The sequence below is a fragment of the Mastigoproctus giganteus genome, chromosome 8 (assembly GCF_048544385.1).
Source record: "Mastigoproctus giganteus isolate SK-2022 chromosome 8, ASM4854438v1, whole genome shotgun sequence".
Classification (NCBI taxonomy): Eukaryota; Metazoa; Arthropoda; class Arachnida; order Uropygi; family Thelyphonidae; genus Mastigoproctus; species Mastigoproctus giganteus.
The window spans coordinates 195479886-195501470 of NC_143582.1; the positions used below are offsets into that span (position 1 = coordinate 195479886).

At 35.5% G+C, this 21585-nt stretch overlaps 1 protein-coding gene across 1 annotated transcript in view; it reads left to right on the forward strand.

Moving 5' to 3' along the window:
• LOC150082137 (sodium-dependent proline transporter-like) overlaps positions 1-21585 on the forward strand; it is a 48700-nt gene that overhangs the window by 9412 nt on the left and 17703 nt on the right. The window contains exons 2-3 of the mRNA XM_090379125.1: positions 20660-20879; positions 21039-21173. Coding sequence (XP_090235251.1) covers positions 20660-20879; positions 21039-21173 — 355 coding nt within the window. The remainder of the gene's footprint in view (positions 1-20659; positions 20880-21038; positions 21174-21585) is intronic.

The window sequence follows — 21585 nt, forward strand, 5'->3', positions numbered from 1 at the left end:
GTACGCCTTTTGACCTTTTTACCCAATCTGAACGTGGGTAGAGAAAGGAAGCGAGTATTATTATTATCATTACAGCCATTATTAGCAAATCGGTCAGAAATAACTAACATTTATTTTCGCTCCACTTAATAATGTATGAAGCTTTAGCTCTCTTTGATTACTTTTTTTATATGTTTATACTTTTAAAAGTAAAATTAGAAGATAACCCAGTATCCGGATATTTCAAACTTAATACTGTATTTAAAATTATTTTCTCTTGATGCATATATTGCAAAAAAATAAAATATCCATGCAGCTTAAATCCTGCATTATCCATGCAGGATTTAAGCTGCATATATAATTAATTAAGGCTGAATTACAGGAGAACAAACTTGTCTTTGTATCGATTTGCCCTGGTATTGAACTACTCTGAACAGTTAGTTTTAGCTATATTACAAATTTGAAAACTAATTTCGTATATGGCATGGTAGCACGCATCGAGACCAGCTATGACAGCCTGTTTCAGGGTTTCATATCTATTCATTGTCCTAAAGTTTGGAGTGGGCAGACTTGTCATAAAATGCTTTCAGGTTTTTAACTGTAGTAGGAAATGCTATTGGAAGACATTATACAAGCATTTTGGATACTACTTCTTTGGGTTTTCCATGACTTCATCACTTAAAGTGATTAGCAAAATACATAAATTTATAACATAGAAACTAGTATTTATGGATTAATTAATAATAACAATTTGGACAATAAAATTTAAGTTAAATAACTTTAGTTTATTTATGATTTTTTTTATTTTTCTCAATAATAAATTTAATTTTATCTAAATACCTTTTTCTTATTTTCTAATCGGATGGAAGCAATTGTTTCGAGATTAGATAATGACGTCATCGAAATATGTTAATTTTGTTATTAATGCCCTATGCTGAAAACAGCATTTGTGTTGACTTCCTTGACTGTGATTGTTCGTTTGACTTTAATGAATAATAAAATTTAAATTAAATAACTTCAGTTTAATTATGTATTTTTCAATTTTCCTTATTAATAAATTTAATTTTATCTAAATACCTTTTTCTTATTTTCTAATCGGATGGAAGCAATTGTTTCGAGATTAGATAATGACGTCATAGAAATATGTTAATTTTGTTATTATTTCCCTCTGCTGAAAACAGCATTTGTGTTGACTTCCTTGACTGTGATTGTATGTTTGATTTTAATGTATAAAAATGCTGTTTGCACCTTTGGATGTCCAACAGCATTCCACCACACTAAACTACAAATTAGCAAAAGGATTACTAGTTAATCTGAGCAAAGTAAATTTTTCTCTCTCGTCTAATTAAAATGCCCGGGCTTTTCCACTTTCTACACAGCAAGCACCAGATGATTAAGAACACCGACATTCACTAATTTTATTCTTCTATTAGCGTTCTCATTGTGGACGTCGCCATGGGACGTCGAGCCTTGATTTCATTGGGTTTACTTCAAAGGAGAGGTTAAGCATCCCCCTGCTCTTTCCATCACGTATATCATGTCAAGGAATGTGCTCGAGTTGTGCTAATGAATCATAGATGATTCTACAATTTTGGACCATTAGGGAGCTGCTATTTTTAGTAACAATAAGAACGATGATATTTAAGCAACTACGAGTCACTCACATGTTCAACGTTGCGATGGGTGGACCAACCTTTTATCATATGACAAGTTGTATATAGTTCTTATGTTTTTCTGTGTTTATTGATCGCGTGTAGATAAACTTTCTTATGAGAATGGTTTTCTCCAACTGCAAAAAAGGCGCCATGTTTTGATTCATGGCAATTTAAGCTCGAGGTCGCCTACTTGTAAGCTTCCGTTTTCCCAGACGCATTGAAGAGATTATTATTTCTTTTAAAGGTCATGTAGGCATTTAGCTCTGTTGCAGATGTGATCTTCCCGCTTAGCTACTGGGAAGCCGCGATCACCAGGAAGGCTGCTTTTCAAGTAGGTGTCTATCCAGCTGGCTTGTGGATTTTTCAAACTCTCACATCAACCACCCACAACTAATTCCAGTATTTAATAACTCGCTGGCAAAAATATTTCCTGCAATCCAGTCCAAACCTCTTCCTCTCAATGTGAATTTATAGCCTCTAGTTCTGGAATCATTTATAACAGTAAAAATTTCATTTTCCTCTCAGAGTCTTATAGACCTCAGTGAAGTCTCCTCCAGAGTGCTTAGTTTCCAAGCTCTGTTGGCCACATATTCGAAGTCCTTCCTTATATGGATTCCCTTTTGCAGATCCTAGTACCGATCTTTTGGGAACCCCATTCCTTATTTTAGCCAAATCTGAAGGATGACCGTTAATCACACCCCCCTGCCTCTTGCCATCCTACAACCCATCTAAGGATTTTGCCTGTGATTCTAATTCCAGCTTATACAGTAACCTTGTATGAGGAACTGGTCTAATACTTTGCTGAAATCTAAGTAATCACTGTCGAAATTATTTTCTATATCCAGCTCATGAATGACTCTGTGAAAATAGCTAACTCTTTTGATTAAACATGATTTTTCCCTTTATAAAACCTTGTTGTGTTTCATTCAGAATTCTCTTTCTATCTAAATGATTCTGTAATGCACGATTTATATTGCTCCATGATTTTCCCTATCATTGAACTTAGACTGATCGGTTATTAGTTACTCACTTCACTCTTAGAATTGCCATTATCTATTGACGGTACGTTAACAATTCTGCAGTCGAAAGGGATCCCTCCCGAGTCTAATGATGACCTCATAATTAACTTTAATGATTCAACGCTCTCTCTGACCATTACTTCAAAATTACTGGGTGGATTCCATCAACGGTAAACCTGGATGCGATATATAGTAAAGGAGGTTTGTCTGTTTTATTGGTGAAGGAAACATGACCACTGATGTAGTAATTAGTCCATGGTATCATAGAAATAAATGAGTATCACAGTTATCACGTGGCTTCATCTGAAGTGATTTATCCTCTGGGATTAATATGCAGTAAAGGGCTACAGCAAAAATTGTAATGTTGAGGTAACTGAAGAGTGGTGATAAAGTTTATGAAAAAATTAATAAACAATACTTTCGTGGAATAAAATGGTTTTGCATAATGAGTATGCATCTGTAATATACATCATGTGCAGCATCATGCATGATAACGAAATTAATATAACACTTTTATACAAAAGAGTGATTTTGTATAATGTTTAATTTATTCCTTCTATTGTTAAAGTGTAACATAATACGTCTTTAAACCAGCCGAACTTTAGAATAGTAGTCGCAAATGATGCAAGATTACATACAATTTGTCTAGTTCTTCCTTGAATTTACCCACGATCTTGCATCTTCGAAGACCATCTGTCACAGTGGATTTTGGGAAATTAAGATGAATTGTTGTGCGCACGGAAAGGTTACCATACAGCATCCAACCATCATCCCATGTTTAAAGTCCATAAGTTCTGAACCACGGTTCATACTGACCACTAACGTACTACAATTGCACAGACATACTCAGTATATTGGTACGGCTAAGTCGATACGCATGCGCAATTAACTTCTGGAAATGTACACAATGTTCGTGGAGTGGTATCCGCATACTTTTGGTCATATAGTGTACTTGGATTTGATGTATAGGTAGCAAATACAATATATGCGTACACAGACGTGATATCTCTCTGATAGGCAAATTGCGCAAAGAATGAGATCCGGGATTATCTAATAATATGCAAAATAAACGGGAGAAAGGAGGTGGCAGGAGCTAAGATACATTAAAAATTTAAAGTATAAAAAAGTTGCCCGTTCCGTTTCCTTCTTTCAAACAAGGTCATCTTTGTTTCGCATATTTGTGGCCGATTGTTTACCATAGCCCGTAGAGCTGTCGGAGGGGTAAATAAAATATTTCGAAAGCGTCCAAAAATGCGCGAAAGAAGCCAATCCACTGCGGTATTTGCGAAGACGTACAGCAAGTGGATTGCTTAGAAGAATTAAACTTTTATCGGTAGCCATTCGTTATATTTTTCTCTTTGCGTGTCATTCGCCAAAATGGGAAGTGGGGAGGAGGAAGAGGAGGAGGGGAATGCACTTGGCTTCTTGCCAAGTCTGCTGGCGTCCTGCCAAGTGCTCTTGTCCTGCGTCTCAGAGTCTAGCATTGCGGCAGACTGTGCAGACGGATAGGATGATCGATTAGGACGTTTTGGTTGGGCACTGGTGCAGCTTGGCTATGTACTCATGTGACCAGCTCGCCTTCGGGGAGCCTTTGACGTCACAGCACGTACATCGTCTGGGAAAGGCCGCAACGCTACGGAAGTGTTTAGGAGGCTTGTGTATACAAACACAGTAGTAGTATTAGGAGAGGTTATGATGCGCGAAATTCAAGGATAATCTTAAGGATTTTCTGCGAAGAATAAAGAACAGTTGAAAATTAGGCTGTATGAATATGGTCCCCAGGGCATGCCTATTAAAAGGGCACGCTACAGTACGCCCTTATAATGAGTTCATTAAACTGTTATCACAGTGAATGGTCAGAACGCGAAGTGAGAGTTTGTTTACATATGCATAAAAACAGTTAAAAGGCGCTAAATTTTTTTCCAGTGATTAACTTTGCATTAATACTCAGAAAAATGTATAACAAAAGGAATGCAGAATATCTTTGGTCTTTCTCTCTTTTTTTAAAGCTATTAGCCTCCATATTGGAGTCTAATAGCCTTTTTAGGTATATTAGCATATATGCATAAGAAGCCTATTGTCTTCACCCTGTCCATCCGTCTGTCCGTTCGCATGCAATAAATTGGCGGATTTCAAGTCTTTCCTAATTTCAAAATGAGACCAATAAAAATTGGGCAATTATTATTTAATTTTTTTCATCGATATCACATTGAAGCACTTGATAATGTTTGTTGCAGTGCAGTGGAAACAATTATATATTACTAATTAATGAACTGGTAATTAATTGGAACGAGATAGTTATTTATTTGCTTTTCTCTTCTATTAATCGCAAAAAAGAAAAAAAAATTAAGAAATAAAAAGCTAACGCGCCTGCAACATTGCGTATGGTTACCCCAAACCCGAAATGTATTAAAACACATAGTACTCGAGTAATCACGGATGAGTTGAAGGTTGAAAAGTAGGAAGATACTCGCTGACGTTATTTAGAATTGAATAAGTGAAGTTCGAAGTTAATGTTGGTTTGATTGCTTTATATTGTCAGTAGGATTTAAATTGCATAGATCGTGCAATATTTTTAATTATCACTGCGAAAGAAACTGCCTTAGCAGCGAGTTGACTTGGTATTGCACTACAAAACAGATGAAAGAACAAGATAGAGGGGGGGTACCTAGTGCTACACCCCTCTAATATTCCAGATAAAGAGAAAACAATGAGGGTTTTATAAAGAATAAACGCAGCACTCCTAACTGCGCAATGGCTAATGACGTTTTATGCGATGTCTGATCGTGATACTGTTAAAACCTTCCTCCTCAGACAGACCAATGAGTATCATGTCGTAAGGGCAAGCGAAGAGAGGGAGAGACCGATCGATGCTATCTACTCTCGATCTCAGTTAAGCTACGATTCGTCTGTGTTGCCAAACACTGACACGTGGTAATCTCGCGCTTGTGGTGTAGTGACGTCACAGAGGAAAAGTGGGTTGGACAAAATGGGATCGATAATATATTCACTTCTATCCTAGGACCGGCACGTTTGCTCGGAAAAGGTCATAATTATCTTTTGCCCTATCTTCGTCAGCGGAAGAAGAGAAAGAAGAAGAAGAAAAAAAGGTTGAAGGATCCCTTCCTTATTTTCAAATCGATGTTACCACGTACCATCTTGAAATCCTGTTGGCGTTTTTAAATTTTTTTGCATTATTTTACGAGTAACGAGGCGCCAACCCCTATTAAAATGTCCCACACGATAGGTATGATTCATAACGCGAAAGATATTGATTTTTTTTCCCTCTATCACACTTTCTAGCGCGCATGCGCAAAGGGTATATCTGTTGTTGGAAAAAGTTTAAACAGATGGCTGACAAAGTACGCTATGAGCATTAAATAAAAATAAAATAATTATAATTATATATTCATTTTCACTTCCTTTTAAACACCAAATAGTCATTACATCAAAATGTACCGAAAGGTATGTTATACCAAAAGGTATCTAGTATAATTTTCAGCCATTTCTATAATAATAACTCCTATAAGCCAGGCAGTGGAGTGAGTAAATGAACTTATTTGCTTACAATGGATTGTCAATTTGATTCGAATATGGAGATTGGCATGTAAGGTGACTGAATTCAATGAACAGATCTAGCTCGATGGATGGTACAATAATCATATTGAAATAGCCTATATCTCCTTTGGAGTGAAATGGAGTCATTGCAGATGTACGTGATCTGATGAATATTTTTGAAAAGTCATCATTTGTCGTCTTTCCAAACGTATTGACTAAATCTATGCTACTAAAACAAGCAGGGGAACGTACAATGGATCCACCAACTCAATGCAAATTTAGTAGTTTCTAATATTTTAGCCGTATAGTTAATATTTTTCCAGCATTTTTGGTTTCCCAAAAGGAAAATGATTGCAATCTGGACTTTAAAAATATGTATAAGCAATTTACAAATCTTTTATACCAGAAATCATATAGAGCTTTAAGCATAATTGTTTTAAAATCGTCCTTGTGGGTAGTACAGTTGGTAGAATCCTCACCACACTCGGTAGGAAAGACCTGAGTTCGAGTCCCGTTGATGACGTGAAGAATTTTTATGGGCCTTTTTCACAACGTGACGTAGTTAGTCAGTGTCAGGAGAGGATAGCAAGGCTTTTTCTCCCGGAAACTAGTTTTTCGTCCAGAAAACGGACACCAGAACTCACACAATGAGCAATATGGCCTTAGTCGCTGATGTTCCTAAAACCCAATACAACAACTTTTCAAATCTACCAAAGAAGATGCCTGTATCTAAGAACTCGCTCCAGAGCAATGATAGGAGGTTTTTCTACTATGTATTATGCTGGTTGAAAGGAAAGGGGGGGGTCTTCTGTTTGTGGACTGAAATAAGCTACTCCACAACCATCTTAGATCGTCTAGCGCATCTCTAACTGAGCAGTCAACAATAAATTCTTCAAATCACCAACTGAACTCGACCTCTGATCTTTCCCAATCGGGCGGCAAGTGATATGGCTACTGTCCTTCGCGAAGGTCAAGAATAAAGTTTGCGTTCATTTATTTATTTATTCATACTATCTGGAGATTCATTCTTTAATTTTTGGGCGGAATAGTATATATCATCATGTTTTTGATGAAGGATTTATGTTAGGATGGAGTGTATATAAACAGCTTGCTTTGTCAAACAGAGCTCTGATGGGCAACTGACTAAATTGTGTTTGTCCTCACCATTCTTCCCTTGTCAACGGGCAGCATTGTTTTTAAGATGAACAAAAATATTACGGAATAGAGAATCACATTTTTGGCAAAACGTAGTGGGTTTGCAAGAGGGAAGATGGACATGAACGTCCATCAAAAATGAATAAACATCAATTAGAATGACAGTGGTCAAGTTAAAGTTGAATGGAGGAGGCAATCGTAATAGAAAATCCCAACATAAGAAATGTGCGCAATATGATGGTAAAAAATTCTTAACTACGACAGAAAGGAGGCTCATTTTCAGGTTTGTGTGTTCAAGGGTTGATTTTGACTAAAAAAAAAACGAATAAATCAGTAGGGCTGCGGCTTTGATTGACGTTTCTTTTAAGAATTCTTACAGTTTTAAGGGATTTGAACAAAAATCTTAAAAGAAGAAAACGTACAGTACCTGCAAAGACGATGTTAAAGTTTCTCAAGTGAGTATTAGTACATTAAATAAACTCATTAAGTATTAATACTTATCAATTTGTTTATTTAGTTTATGTTCGGAAAAATAAAGAGAAAATAAAGGTAGATAAAGATAAAGCTAGAAAAATACAAAACATAAAGGAAAGATAAGGAAAAAGACATTGAGAAGATAAAGCTAGATTTCATTATTTACAATTAACTTAAAGAATCAAAGTAGTAGTTCTTATTAAAAGCTAATTTTCCATAATATAATAGTATTGTGTTTTAATAGTATGAAAGCAATAGGATTACGATTTTTTCAAAGGATTAAATACTACTTTCGTTTTTAACTCATCCATAAAAATTCTTAAACAAATTCTGAAAAAATATATATATTTCATTTTAAAACAAAATTTAAATTTATTTTTTAATTGAATGCTTTTTTCTTAAAATTAATAGTTATCAACTGCTAATTAATTTAAGACACCTTTTGATTTTCTAAATATTTGACAGGGAAAATTGTAGTATAATATAAGCTTTTATGACGTAAATTTTATGACGTAATGTACGTCATAAGATCGTACCGTTGGTTATAAAAGGTAAGTGACGTCATACATGTAGTTAATATTAATAAATTTAATGCTTTATTAAAATCAATAGTTATGAATTTTGTTAATTAATTTAAAACACCTTTTGATTTTGTAAATATTGCAAAACGTAGTGTAATATCGTGGGCTTGTATGATATAAATTAGAAATGTAGTGTTTATGTCATAGGCTTTTATGACGTAAATTAGAAATGTAGTGTACGTCATACGATCATACTGATGGTTAGTGACGTCATATATGCAGTTAATATTACTGTACGAAAAGCATTTTTTAATCCTTTATTTGTTAAAATCAATAGTTATCAATTTTTAATTAATTTAAGACACCTTTTCTTTCTTCAAGAGGAGTGTTTCCATTTACAATGGGTTATTTCTTGTTAGGAATTTTTTCCCGCCATAAAGCGCGGTTCTGGGTGTCTTGGTCGGTTAAGCCTCGGGCTGTCGTGCACTCCCGTACTCCATCCATCCATGTCTTCCTCTTCTCCTTCTTCCAGGAGTATCCATTCCAGGATAGCCTTTGGATATCTGTTTTCTTGCATCCGTTTTATGTGTCCATACCATGTTAGACGCTTTTCTTTGATGGTGTCAATAATATTCTTTTTCACTTCCATTTTTCCCTTATGTCTTCATTCCGTTTTCTGTCTCTTCTAGAAGTTCCTGCTGAGCGTCTCCAAAAATCCATTTCGGTGGAGAGCAATTTGTTTTCCACTCGTCTGTTCAACGTCCAGGTTTCCGCTCCATACAATAGAAGACTTTGTATAATCGTTTGAAATATAAGTTTTTGTTTTATTTAGGATATTTTTACTCCACAGAACAGAGTTTAATATGCCGATAGCCTTTCTGCCGTCTGAAGTTCTGTTATTGATCTCTGCTTGGGATGATCCATCACTTTGTAAGATTGATCCCAAATATTTGAATTTATCGACTTGTTTGATTTTAAAACCTGCAATATTTAGAACGTGTCCTGGTCCTGAAGACAACATTTCAGTCTTGCTAAAATTGATTTTTAGACCCCATTGTTTGTATTCCTCAAACAATTGACGACATGCATACTTTGCATCTTCTTCTAAGTCTTGTGCTATCACCTCCTGATCATCTGCAAAAAGTAAATTGTGAATATAGGTGTTCTCATTAATCGTCAATCCCATTTTATTGCATTTTTTTGACCAGGATCTTAGGCAGATGTCGATATAAATTTTGAAAAGTGTTGGTGACATGCAACAACCTTGTAATAAGCCTTTTGAAGTGGGGAATTCAGGTGACAAAGCTGATCCCACTTTAATTCTGCATCTATTATTCCTGTAAATTGCCTTAATAATGTTAATCAGTTGTCCATCAATGTTTGCCTCTTTCAGTACTTCCCATAAGAGTTTTCTTGGAACGCTGTCATATGCCTTTTCAAGATCAATGAAAATCATAAAGATTTCTTTTCCTTTCGATTGGCATTTTTCAAGGATCTGTGGTACTGTTAAAATATGGTCTATACATGACCTCCCTGCTGAAAAACCACTTTGTTCTTCTGATATCTCGATTCGGGCTTCTAAATGGTTCCTGATCCATTTTCCAAGGATCTTTAACAGCGGGTTCAGGATGCATATTCCTCTGTAATTTGAACAGCTTTTCCGATCGCCCTTCTTATAAATTGATGTAATATATCCTGTTATCATTTCTTTCGGTATTTCTTCTCCTCTCAGTATACTATTTAACAGTTTTTGTATCAGAACAACCACTCCTCTTCCTCCATATTTCAGAAGTTCCATATAAACTCCTCCAGGTCCAGGTGATTTGCCATTCCTCCACCAAAATCCTCCACCGTCTTGAACTCTTCCCGGTCTTCTTTTAAAAGTCCTTCATAGTACTCCATCCAGTCTTTCAAATTGCAAGCCAGCGTTGTGTTTATTCTGTTTTCTCAAGTCTTTAAGGACCTTCCACGATTCCGCTGATTGCTTGAAGCCCAATTTGCTATTAATAGTTGCGCATTTCCTTTCCCATTCTTCATTTTTCGCTTCTACTACCAACCGATTGGCTATTTTCTTCTTTTCAACATAAATGTTCCTATAGGAATCATTCCTATCACCCAGCCATTTCTGATGTGCAAGTTTCTTTTCCTCTACAGCAGTTCTTACTTTCTCTGTAATCCAGGTCTTTTTTGGTCCTTGGCTCTTCTTTTTGCCTAGGATTTCATGAGCTATTTTTTAATAGTATTTTTTAAATATTCGTAGATTTCTTCAGTATTACCTTTTATCTCTATATTAATTGCAGCATCCAGTCTCTGGGTGAAGTTGTTTCTAATGGTGTCTTCCTGGAGTAGGTCAATGTTAAATTGATTCACTTGTAGCATTTCTCCTTCCAGTTCCACCTCAGTGTTGTTTTAACAAGAAAAATGGTCAGATCCACATTCGGCTCCCCTATAAACTCTGACATCTTTCAATACATAATCATACTATTGGCTATAAAACGGTTAGTTAAGTCATATATGCAGTTTGTATTACTGTATGAAAAGCATTTTAATAGCTGGAAAATATAAACGTTGTTAGTTTAACACAAAATAAAAATAAAACATTATAAAAATACCAATTCCATCGGTCTTTAGAAATACTCAGGGATTAAAAAAAATTGTGACAAATTGCTTTATGATCCTCTATCACAGAGGAGTTAACAATAGCCGAAATGGAAGCTGTTAGAATGTTAAGTTTTCTCTGTCATCGCTGAAGAATTAAAGATTGATGACTTTATTTCTACAGATTTTGAAACCTTTAGAAGAATAAAAAAGAAAAACTTCAGTGTAAGTAATTCAGCGTGTGCTTTTCTCTAGAGGAAAACTCTTGTACGTGTAGATGTAAGCACACACATAAGGAAGGGGATAGAAGGGTTTTAGAAAGCCCTCCACCTGGCAGTGACAGATAACTTTGGCCTATTGCCAAGACTAGGAGGCAGAATGGTATCAAAAATTCTTCGATGAGATTACGTGATCTTCTATCGGATGAAGCTGTTGAGAAAAAGAAAAGAATATTTCCCAACTTAAAAATATTATAAAAAGAAATACAATCTTTTACTCAACAAACTTATGTATCATAATTGAGCCTCGTGACTTTACACGTATTTCGAATATAAAAAAAAATTAGCATTTCTTCTTATCTTTCCTGTTTCTTTCTTACTTTATCTGGCACACGTTCGCATCTCGTGTTTGGGTGCATTTATAATTACGTATAAACCTATCGACTGCTTTCTAATGGTTTTTAAAAAGTGCCACAAAACGCGGGTTCAGTGACCGTCTTTATTTAGGTCATCACGTTTTCCTTCTTATCCTTAACTTACAGACATACATCAACGTCTCAGACACTTGAGGGCATTAGCCTAGCCGACAAAAGTCTGTTATGTATAAACAGCATCCAATGTGACAATAGACTCAGGAGAAAATGGCTGACATAGCCTGGTTGGACTTCTGAATTTTGGTCTTCTAATAAGATTAACAAAGTTTTAGTTTAAGGTCCCTAATGATGTTTTAGGAAGAAAAAGCAGAGTTTACCTTTGCAAAGTGAATCTTAATTACTCCTACATCTTACAGTTAGATGTGATAAAAGAGGATATAACCAGAGTAGCAAGAAAAAGTCAACGTGGTATTTGAAAGGTTGCAATCTGGCTTTGTTGATAAATTTCTTTTACTAAAAAAAATAGAAAGGCTTTGGCTGCACTTATGGCGGTATCTCAAGGTATAGGATTTATCATGGCAATATTCAGTGCCTGGTTTACCAGAAGGAAAGCACAGGGCGTGATGCTAAGATATGTTGATCAAACTTTGAGGTTTTAAAATGAAATCCAGAGATATCTGAAATTATAACAATATCGCACTCAGAAATACTTGAGGTCGGAGCATTGTTTCATCCAAAGATTAGCTAATGAGAGAAGACAGAATTTACGCTTGTTTACAATCATTGCATTACTGATTGACATGGTGAGCAAAGAATTTATTGCTTGTTCAGAGCAAGCGGTACTATTTAGAGCTATACCATCGAAATGTAAGGAAGATTGGATCTCCTCATGAAGCCAATCATAAACTCATGATGTCCTACTGCATGATGGAAGAGATAGAACTTTGTATTGTTTTTGTAAAAGATTTTTACCAACAGAGCATGATCATGATCTTTAAAGTGCCATGTTAACTTTTTCTTACTACTCTAGTTATATCCTTTTTTTTATCGCATCTAACTGTAAGATGTAGGAGTAGCTAAGCATACCCTAAGTTCTTGAGGCCTGTAACAGACATTCTCTCAAGTATGACAAGTTAAGACTTGCTAACTAGGAGTCTAAAACGCTGATGGAATTGATATTCAAGTGACACTTGAATCAAGTGAACCGAATTTTGGCGAAGTCCAGTCGTTCTGCGATAAACAAATCCTTTGCTTTCACCTTCATGATGGTGGGACTGTTAGTAACACTGGGTATACTCCATGTCCTGAAATACTGCCCCTAGTATACTGGAGGTGACCACTCGGGTGTATGTGAAACAAAGCAAGCAGGGATCGAGGTGTGCCGTCCACATCACACAGAGGAAGTGGTAGAGGACTCTCATCAACCGGTACAATACCATCACTTGGCTTATTGGAGGTTTGAAGTCATAAAACTCAAGTTTACCCTCCAGGTAATACCTATCTCTTTCATCATGCAGTATGAGTGATGTCTTTTATTATGGGCATCATGGCGAGATCTAACATTTCTCACAATTCCGGGGTACAATGGTGTTCTTAGACTGGCCGCTAGATAGTCCACTAGACCGAACCTATTGGTAACTTTCTAGGAAGCATCCGGACTAGTTAGTGCGTTTGCGGAGAGCAGGGTCGAGGACACGTTATGTCAAGGAGTTGGATATATTCTTGCAGTCTGTACGCCATATCCAAAAATTTTATTACTTCATACAACATGTCCTTCCCACTTTCTTACTAGTGAATGCATTATGAATAGTGAAATTAATAGAAAACTTATGTGCAAAAATATTTAAACCTCCCAATCACTTCCTCGTTCATTTCACAAATATACGTGGTCTCATTTCTAATATCAATGACGTCCATTTCCACTTACAGTCTTCCAAGCCTCACTTACTTTTTCTGACAAAATCCCAATTATCGGTTGATTCAACCACTGTTCATCTCTGTTGTCCTAATTATTTGCTGTATGATTCTTTTTGCTTCAAAGGTGGTACTTGATATTCCCTGTCAAAGACTTAATAATTTGGAATCGCCTCTTTTTGATCTTCTGTCTTTAAAGCACTCTATCCCATTCTATTAAATTCATCTGTTGCCTCTATCGATCCCAATACCACTAATCACTTGGGACCGTTTGACTTACTTTCTTTGAAATTCGACTTTCTTCAATTCAATTTTCCTAAAGCTTAGGTAATTTTCATTTGACGATTTCAATGTTCACAACTCCTGCTGGCTTCAGTTTTCTAGTCACACGGATCAAGCTGGTTGAAATGCTGAGGCTTTTGCAATTACTAATGATTTCTTACAAATTGTTCATTTACCACCAGAATACCGGACAATCCTAACAGCACAGTCAACACTCTTGTTCTTGATCTTGAACTAACAGCCCTTCAAAGAAAATGGCCGAGGCGAGTAGTCTTCTAGGAACGGTGCCAGATTAAGGCACGGGCTAGCAGGGCCCTTGCCCGCGGCGCCATTCTTTAAGGGGCGCTAAATTTTTACAAACCATGAAAAAATATATAAATCCTTAGTAAGAGGGGTACCGAAAAATCTTTCTGCCCGGGGCGCAAAAATACCTTGGTCCGCCACAGTCTTGGAACCTCAGACCACAAACTGGTAATGGTTTCTTTTCCATTGGAGCCTTTTTCTCGTGGCCATTCTCAGCCTCGTGTTGTTTGGGGTTACAATGAATGCAAAATGGGTTGATCTGTGAGATTTCTATTCTTATTTTCCTTGGCTGGAATACGGTTTTAAATCTTCTGATGTCAGTGTTTCCTCAGATCATCAGTGAAATTATTCTTTTAGAGATTAAATCCTTTATTTCACAGTCCATCTTAAAATCTCGTCCTTTGTCTAAACCTTGGTTTTCCAATAAATGCGCTATGGCTGTTCAAGGTAAGACTGTGGTACATCGTAAATGACTTTGGATCCATATCTCCAGGTTAATTTTCTGCCTGCACCAAAGCTCGCAACAATTGTAAAGCAGTTATTAATCAGTCAAAACTAGATTTTCAACAAACTAAGAGTAGAAAACTCGCTTCTTGTCTAGTCGGTGGTAGATCATTCTGGTCATAGCCAAAGATATTGTCCGCAAATTTTGCCCATCTGTACTTCCATCTCCGTTAAAATCTCATGGTTCTATTACCACCTCAGCTAAATATAAAAGCCTAAATTACTAGTATCGTACTTAACTCTTGTATTGATGATCTTGTAAAACCACCTCCTACCATTTTCATACACTCCACTCAATGCCGTCTGTCGTCTTATTTAAAAAGGATGTCAGAAGAATTTTGAACAAATTGATGCCAAGAAATCTCTAGGTCCTAATGTCATTTCTCCATTTGTTCTCAAAGTTTATGCTCCTGGGCTTACTGATGTTTTTTTCTTCTGCTTGGAAAAATGCTCATATTCAGCCAGTTCCTAGAAAGGGTGACAAATCCTTTCTTGCTTCTTGTCTAGTCGGTGGTATCATCCCAATGCACTTACTTCTGCACTTTCAAAGTAATGAAGAAATTCATTAACCGCCAACTCCTAAACGATCTTGAAATTTCATCTGATCAACGATCGCCAATATGAATTCCTTCAGTGTCCATCCACTGGTGATATTCTGGCTTATGTTACTCATCTATGGACAGATTTAATGGAAAAGTTTGATAAAACTCAAGCAGTCGCTCTTGACATTTATAAATCTTTTGATTATGTTTGGCATAAAGGGCTTCTAAACAAGTTTGCATCTTATGGTTTTCCGAATTTTTTTTGCAATTGGGTATCCAGTTTTCTCTCTGACCATTCACTGCGGGTGATGGTAGATGGCTTTCTGTCTTCTAACTTCTCTGCTACTGCGGTGTTCCCCAAGGTTCAGTTCTCTCTATCACTGTTTTCTTCTTGAATGTTAATGACCTTTCATTGAGTGGAGTCTACAAAAATTCAAGTCAACAAGTATCTTCTTTCAGCGTATTTTGGTGAAACGGCGTGATTTTCAAATAAATTTCATTACGTCAAGTATATTTATTATTTTTTTACATAAAATATAAATATTTGTAATGTGTTAGAGATGTTATTATAATTTTTATTAATTTTTTAATGTTTTATTTTCAGACATATAATTCACGATGAATGTTGAAGGGCGAATTTTTGTTGTAACATCCAGCATCAAAGGAATGAAGTTTTGTGAAATTAGGGAACTATTTTCAAGGAGATTTCATAGTCCCGGTCCTACAGACAATGCGATTCGTGCACTGGTGAATAAGTTTAAAAGAACTGGGTCTGTACGTGAAGAGGAGAGATGTGGACGCCCAAGGGCAGCAAGTGAAAGCATTGCATCAATTCGAGAAACGTTCGAAGAGGACCCAAAATTATCAGTTGGGGAGGAATCTCGAAGACTGAACATCATTCTGTTTACAGAATTTTGCGTTCGACACTGATGAAAAAGCCCTGCCACATCCAAGTGCTGCATGACCTGCATGGAGAAGATTTTCCACGTAGAGCAGCAATGTGTGCAGAACGTGTCGATCAAATCCAAAATAACAGAGTAATGTATAACATCTTGTTCAGTGATGAGGCGACTTTTCACACTTGTGGTAAAATCAATCGGCACAATTATCGTATCTGGGCTTCCCAAAAACCATCTGACTTCACAGAATGGCAAAGAGATTCCCTAAAGTAAATGTGTGGCTTGGGATGACGAAGTCAAAAATTTAAGAACCTTACGTTATTGCAGAAGCAACATTCACAGGAATTGTGTACCTTGATATGCTTCAGCAGTTTCTTGAACCCCCAACTTCTGTCCAGGAATACCTCAACAGGAGCTTTTTGAATCTGTGGAGCGGGCGTGGAGGACCTAGACCTTTAGCGGCGCGTTCTTTGGATTTAACTCCCTTGGATTTTTTGCTTGGGGATTCATAAAATCAAAGGTTTGTCCCAATAATATTCAAAATTTACCTAATCTTAGACCACGAATTCCAGAGGGAGTACAGGAAATTACCCCTGAAATACTTCCAAATGTGTTCCGCAACGCAGCTTAGTGATTTGAAATTTGAACGGAGGGACACTGATGGGGCACATGTGGAAAACAATAATTAAATTCTTGACCTTTATATGTAATAATGTTTTTTCTGTTTTAAACTTGGATATTGTATAAAAATAAACTTGTAATCATCCTATTAAGTCATAAGTCATCCGGATTTCGTCAAAATACGCAGTGATTTTTGGGACACCCTGTATGTAGTCCAGGTATTGGTGCCATTTCTTAAATCTAGGGACTAAGGTAGGTAGCTTTTATTATCAGACTATTAGGCTGATTAATAGTCACAAATGGAGAATGGGTTCTTGCATTTATTCAGATTTACGTCTAGCTATTTACTGGATTAAAGAAATGTTGTTTTACTTCAGCCATTAATAGTGAGTGGTCACCTAAAGAGTCTCCATATTGGAAGGGGAAATCCTTTTAATTTAATTTTACTTTGGTCCTGCGCTGGTTTCAAGAGATGGTACACTAAATTTTATACTTTTAATCTAGCCTTAAATGAAAACGCCAAGTGCCTTAATCCACTGCTTTACAGCAACTGTCTTGATCTTCTCTTCCGTTATCAACAATTTTGTTGAGTTTAGAATTTATTTTAAAGTGCTCAGTATAGAATTAAAAAAAACGCATTAAAGTAATATACTGTTGCACACTAACATGATGGAGTATAAATAAAATTTCATTATAAGTTCCTCTTTTTTAAACGAGTAATTAGTGATTCTACAGATAGGAAAAAATGTTTCTTATCATCATCCTTTTGCTCCTATTTTAAGGTTATCAGGGTTCAACACTTGTGGTCATCATCAAAATCCCTCAGGGTCACAATGGCTTCCTTTACATAAATATCTTATCGTCATCCTTTTTTGCTCCTATTTTAAGGTTATCAGGGTTCAATACATACCATGTTTCAGCATCGTCATCCTTTTGCTCCTATTTCAAGGTTATCAGGGTTCAATACCAAGTTTCAGCACTTGTGGTATCATTACAAACCCTCAGGGTCACAATGGCTTCCTCTACATAAATTTCATAACAAATATTCTTTATTTTAAATTTTTAAAACGGTGTATTGGGTATAGTGAAGAATAATAAATTATATTCAATATATTTTTATTATGAAAACCCTTTAATATATAAAAAATTAATTAAGTTAAAATATTTAAAACATTAATATGAATCTCATTATACGGATATGTATAAAACAAATACGTGACATGCGTGCGTATGTACGTATTGAACATAAACTGCCAAACCAATCAACAGAAGAGTCAAATACTGCTTTCGCGTCACGTGCGTCGCGCCTACGATTTCTAAACGTGTTTGTCATTTTATCAAACGTCCGCCAACTTTTCGTCTAAGCACTGGCGACTACCCTACCATATTACTCGAGTGTACACTTGTGAGCATGCGCAATGGCTGATTCCCATGTACCTCTACCCAATATATTGTTTGTATTTATGGTGGCGTGTACAGATGTATTCACAAAGTTTGTAAACATTAGATGGGGTGGTTACGAATTTTGGAATTAAGATGAATGAAATTCCCGCTCGCCACATCCGAGAGAAGGTTTATGCTCCCCGTGCACTTGAACGAGACACGCTTCCCATCAAAGTTTAACAGAATGGATAATCCCGCCATTGTGTTAGACGACGAGTCACAATACGGCAATGATAGCGTGGAGAGCATTAGGCTTGGACCCTATTTGGACTGGAGTGTAAGTTTAATTTCGTTACTGAAACTTTTTTTTAATAAGAGGAGTTATATCTCAAAGTTTTGACAGAAAGTTATTTAATAAGTTTTTATTTTTTATTTTATTGTAATTAATATTAATATGTTTATTTTTTTAAACAACTATTGTCTCATAAATGCAAATTTCATTACTACACCTGTGTTTTCCTAAGATGGCGCATTGAAAACAGGGTAAAGATCAATTCAGGTAAAAATCAGGGTATTGTAATTTTTTCAACTATGACTTGTAATGACCGAAGTCAAATAATCCGCAGTGACTAAGAATCCTGAGTCATTAAAATGTTGTTGAATTAATAGTGATTAAAGATTAATATACGAAATTTCTGTAATCACGAATTCGATTTCGTCTTTTCTTGCAAATGTTCATTAACCAAGTTTGCAGGATATTTCTCTACGTTTCTTTCTTTTTTTTTTTGTTTCGTGGCTAAAAACATTCAGTCTCGAAGTGTGCTTAAGAAAAAATAGGAGGAAAACCATTAAAGTTTGAAAAAGAGTTTGAAATTCGTTGACCTAAATGTTTAGCATCCTCATTGAATCCAAAGTATGCTTTTACAGGAGAAACCACTTAATAGCCCATTTTAAACGTACTATAGAAGTGTGTTATAGCATTTTTATTGGATTTTAACAATTTATAGACTAAGTTTTCCGCTATTTTCATTGCAAAAATCATTAGATTTGTCTTGTGCGCTATTTTATATGATAAAATTTAAAAATAGCATTATGCAAAAATAAATTTTGAGCAGGAATACCAACTTTACTTTGTTTATAGACCTTTTATACCAATCAGAGATATCTTTTGAAAATGGGAGGTTTTACTGTGGGTGTGTAGTCCTGGGTGTGCTATAATAATAATAATATACAGATACAGAATATAAATTTTAATTTGTATTCTGTAGGCCAAAAGAATTTTAAATTTTATTGTAACTTTTACAGCTAAGATGACAGACAGACATACGGGGAATATTTAAGAATAGTCTTAAAATTCAAATTTTAGAACTAGGTAGTCAAACTTCTTAAAATCACTCATAAGAGCATTCATAAAGCTCCATAGAGCTTCTCGCCATATGTAATGGGAGGTGTGCTTCACTGTAATGTTCTAGAGTATTGCAGGAGAAGAACCTTTACAGGGGGTTAATAATAACAACTAATTTGATTTTAATTGTGCACATTTTTGTGGAGTATTAACATTTATTTAGATGTTCGGAATGGATATTTTAGTATTCCAGCCAAAAACCCTTACTCGAGTTCTTCAGCTGGTCAATATTCTGTTTTATGATAACGAATATTTGCGTGCGTAGGATATAACTCCATATCATAAGCCATTATACATTACCATTATCTTTCTTTGTGTGTTGTGTGTGAGAGAGAGACTATCAAGGTTATTTCTTTGAAAATGCCCTCTACCTACGCTGATAACAAGAATTTTTTGCTGATTGTTTTGTAGATATCTTCGTCAATCATAATCAAGAACTTGAACAAATTCCTTTGAGAGAAACATTGATGATGTATGGTTACTGATACGTAATTTCATTTAGTAACATTGACGTCATTTAGTCTACTGTTTTGTAATCAGATATTTAAGCCACTGCTTTAGTAATAATGTTTGGGTCACACATAAAGAAAAGACCGAGAACAGGGAAAATATTATTTGTTTAATTCAAATGAAATAAATAAATGGAAACCTATATACTAGAGAGTTGATTAATTTTCCAACAACGTTAAAATAACCCTTACCCACTAAACCAAAAAAAAGTCTTCACCTTTTGGTTTGATGTATTGTATGGGTATGCTTTAGTGTCTTATTTTTTACTATATTCTTGAGAATTTTAATGAGAAATCCTATATATTCACATAACACTACTAAGATGCAATTTTATTGTACCAAAATCTTATTCAAATTAACTAGATAAGCGACAGTGTCTGAAAAATCTACCGGTATAACGTTTTGTAGTATTTATCCAGTTCTTGATCATGTGTATATCATTGATTACTCATGTTATTACAGAAAATATTTCCCCTTTGCTATCGCCCGTTTCTGTGAGAGGTAAGTAGTCCTCTAATCCTCTCCTTGCAATCTCCCTCAGTATCTTCGCCTTAGCATTCAACACTTTCTTTTATTCTGTAAAAAAAGAAGTAATTGGCAGTGGTCAGATCTGGAATGTAGGGTGATTGTTGAAAAACAGAGACTCAACTCGCTGTCTCTGTCATAATCTGTAACTTTATTCTTTTGTCAAGACCATCATCTATCTTATAAGTTGTTATATTATTTTTAAATATTTCATTTACAGAGCGAATTAGAAAAGGAATTTCCCCGTGTTAGTAGTCAGGTACCCTTATCGCCTAAAGCAGACGATGATGATAGAGGAAGCTATCAATATTCTGAAGGTGATGCTACAGAAAGAGGTAACTGGACTGGAAGATTCGACTTTCTACTGTCTTTGCTTGGGTACTCCGTAGGTCTTGGAAATGTATGGCGGTTCCCCTATTTGTGTTATAGCAATGGAGGAGGTAAAATAATTTTAATATTCTTCAATACATAAACAAATGAATGGATTATTAAATAAATATTTATTCACTGTTTGCTCAATAGATTTAAATAAATTTAACTTGGAAGGTATTTCATAAATTGAATGAATAATGTTTTTGTTTTTGTTATTCTTCTCCTAGGAGCTTTTTTAATTCCGTTTCTCTGCATGATGTTGCTGGCAGGCCTACCTTTGATGTTCATGGAGTTATCATTTGGGCAATATGCTAGTTTAGGTCCTATAGCTATTTTTGAAAGATTTTGTCCTCTGTTTTCAGGTAAGTTTTATATACAATAGAATGGACTAAAACAGAGGATGAATTACGTGTTTAAATTAATGTTTAGAAACTTTAAAAACATTAGAGAATGTTTCAAATGTAAATTAATTTTTTCATCACTGCACTGGGGGAAAAAAGTTAACGTATAAGATAATGAAAGCCGATCTAAGACGCATGATCAAGTTGCTATAATTAACAAAACTCATATTTGTGTGCCTTAACTTTTTACAACCACTGTAGTCAGTAATAACTTGGGGTATCCGACATCCTTTTCCTTTTACTGTATCACACAACATCCAATAAGGCTTTCCTATAAGCCTTCATCTATTTATATTTTATCTTAACGATTTGTCTTCCCTGTTTCAGTCTGGTAAATATTTGCTGTTATGGCGCAGAATTTTCTTTCGGATTT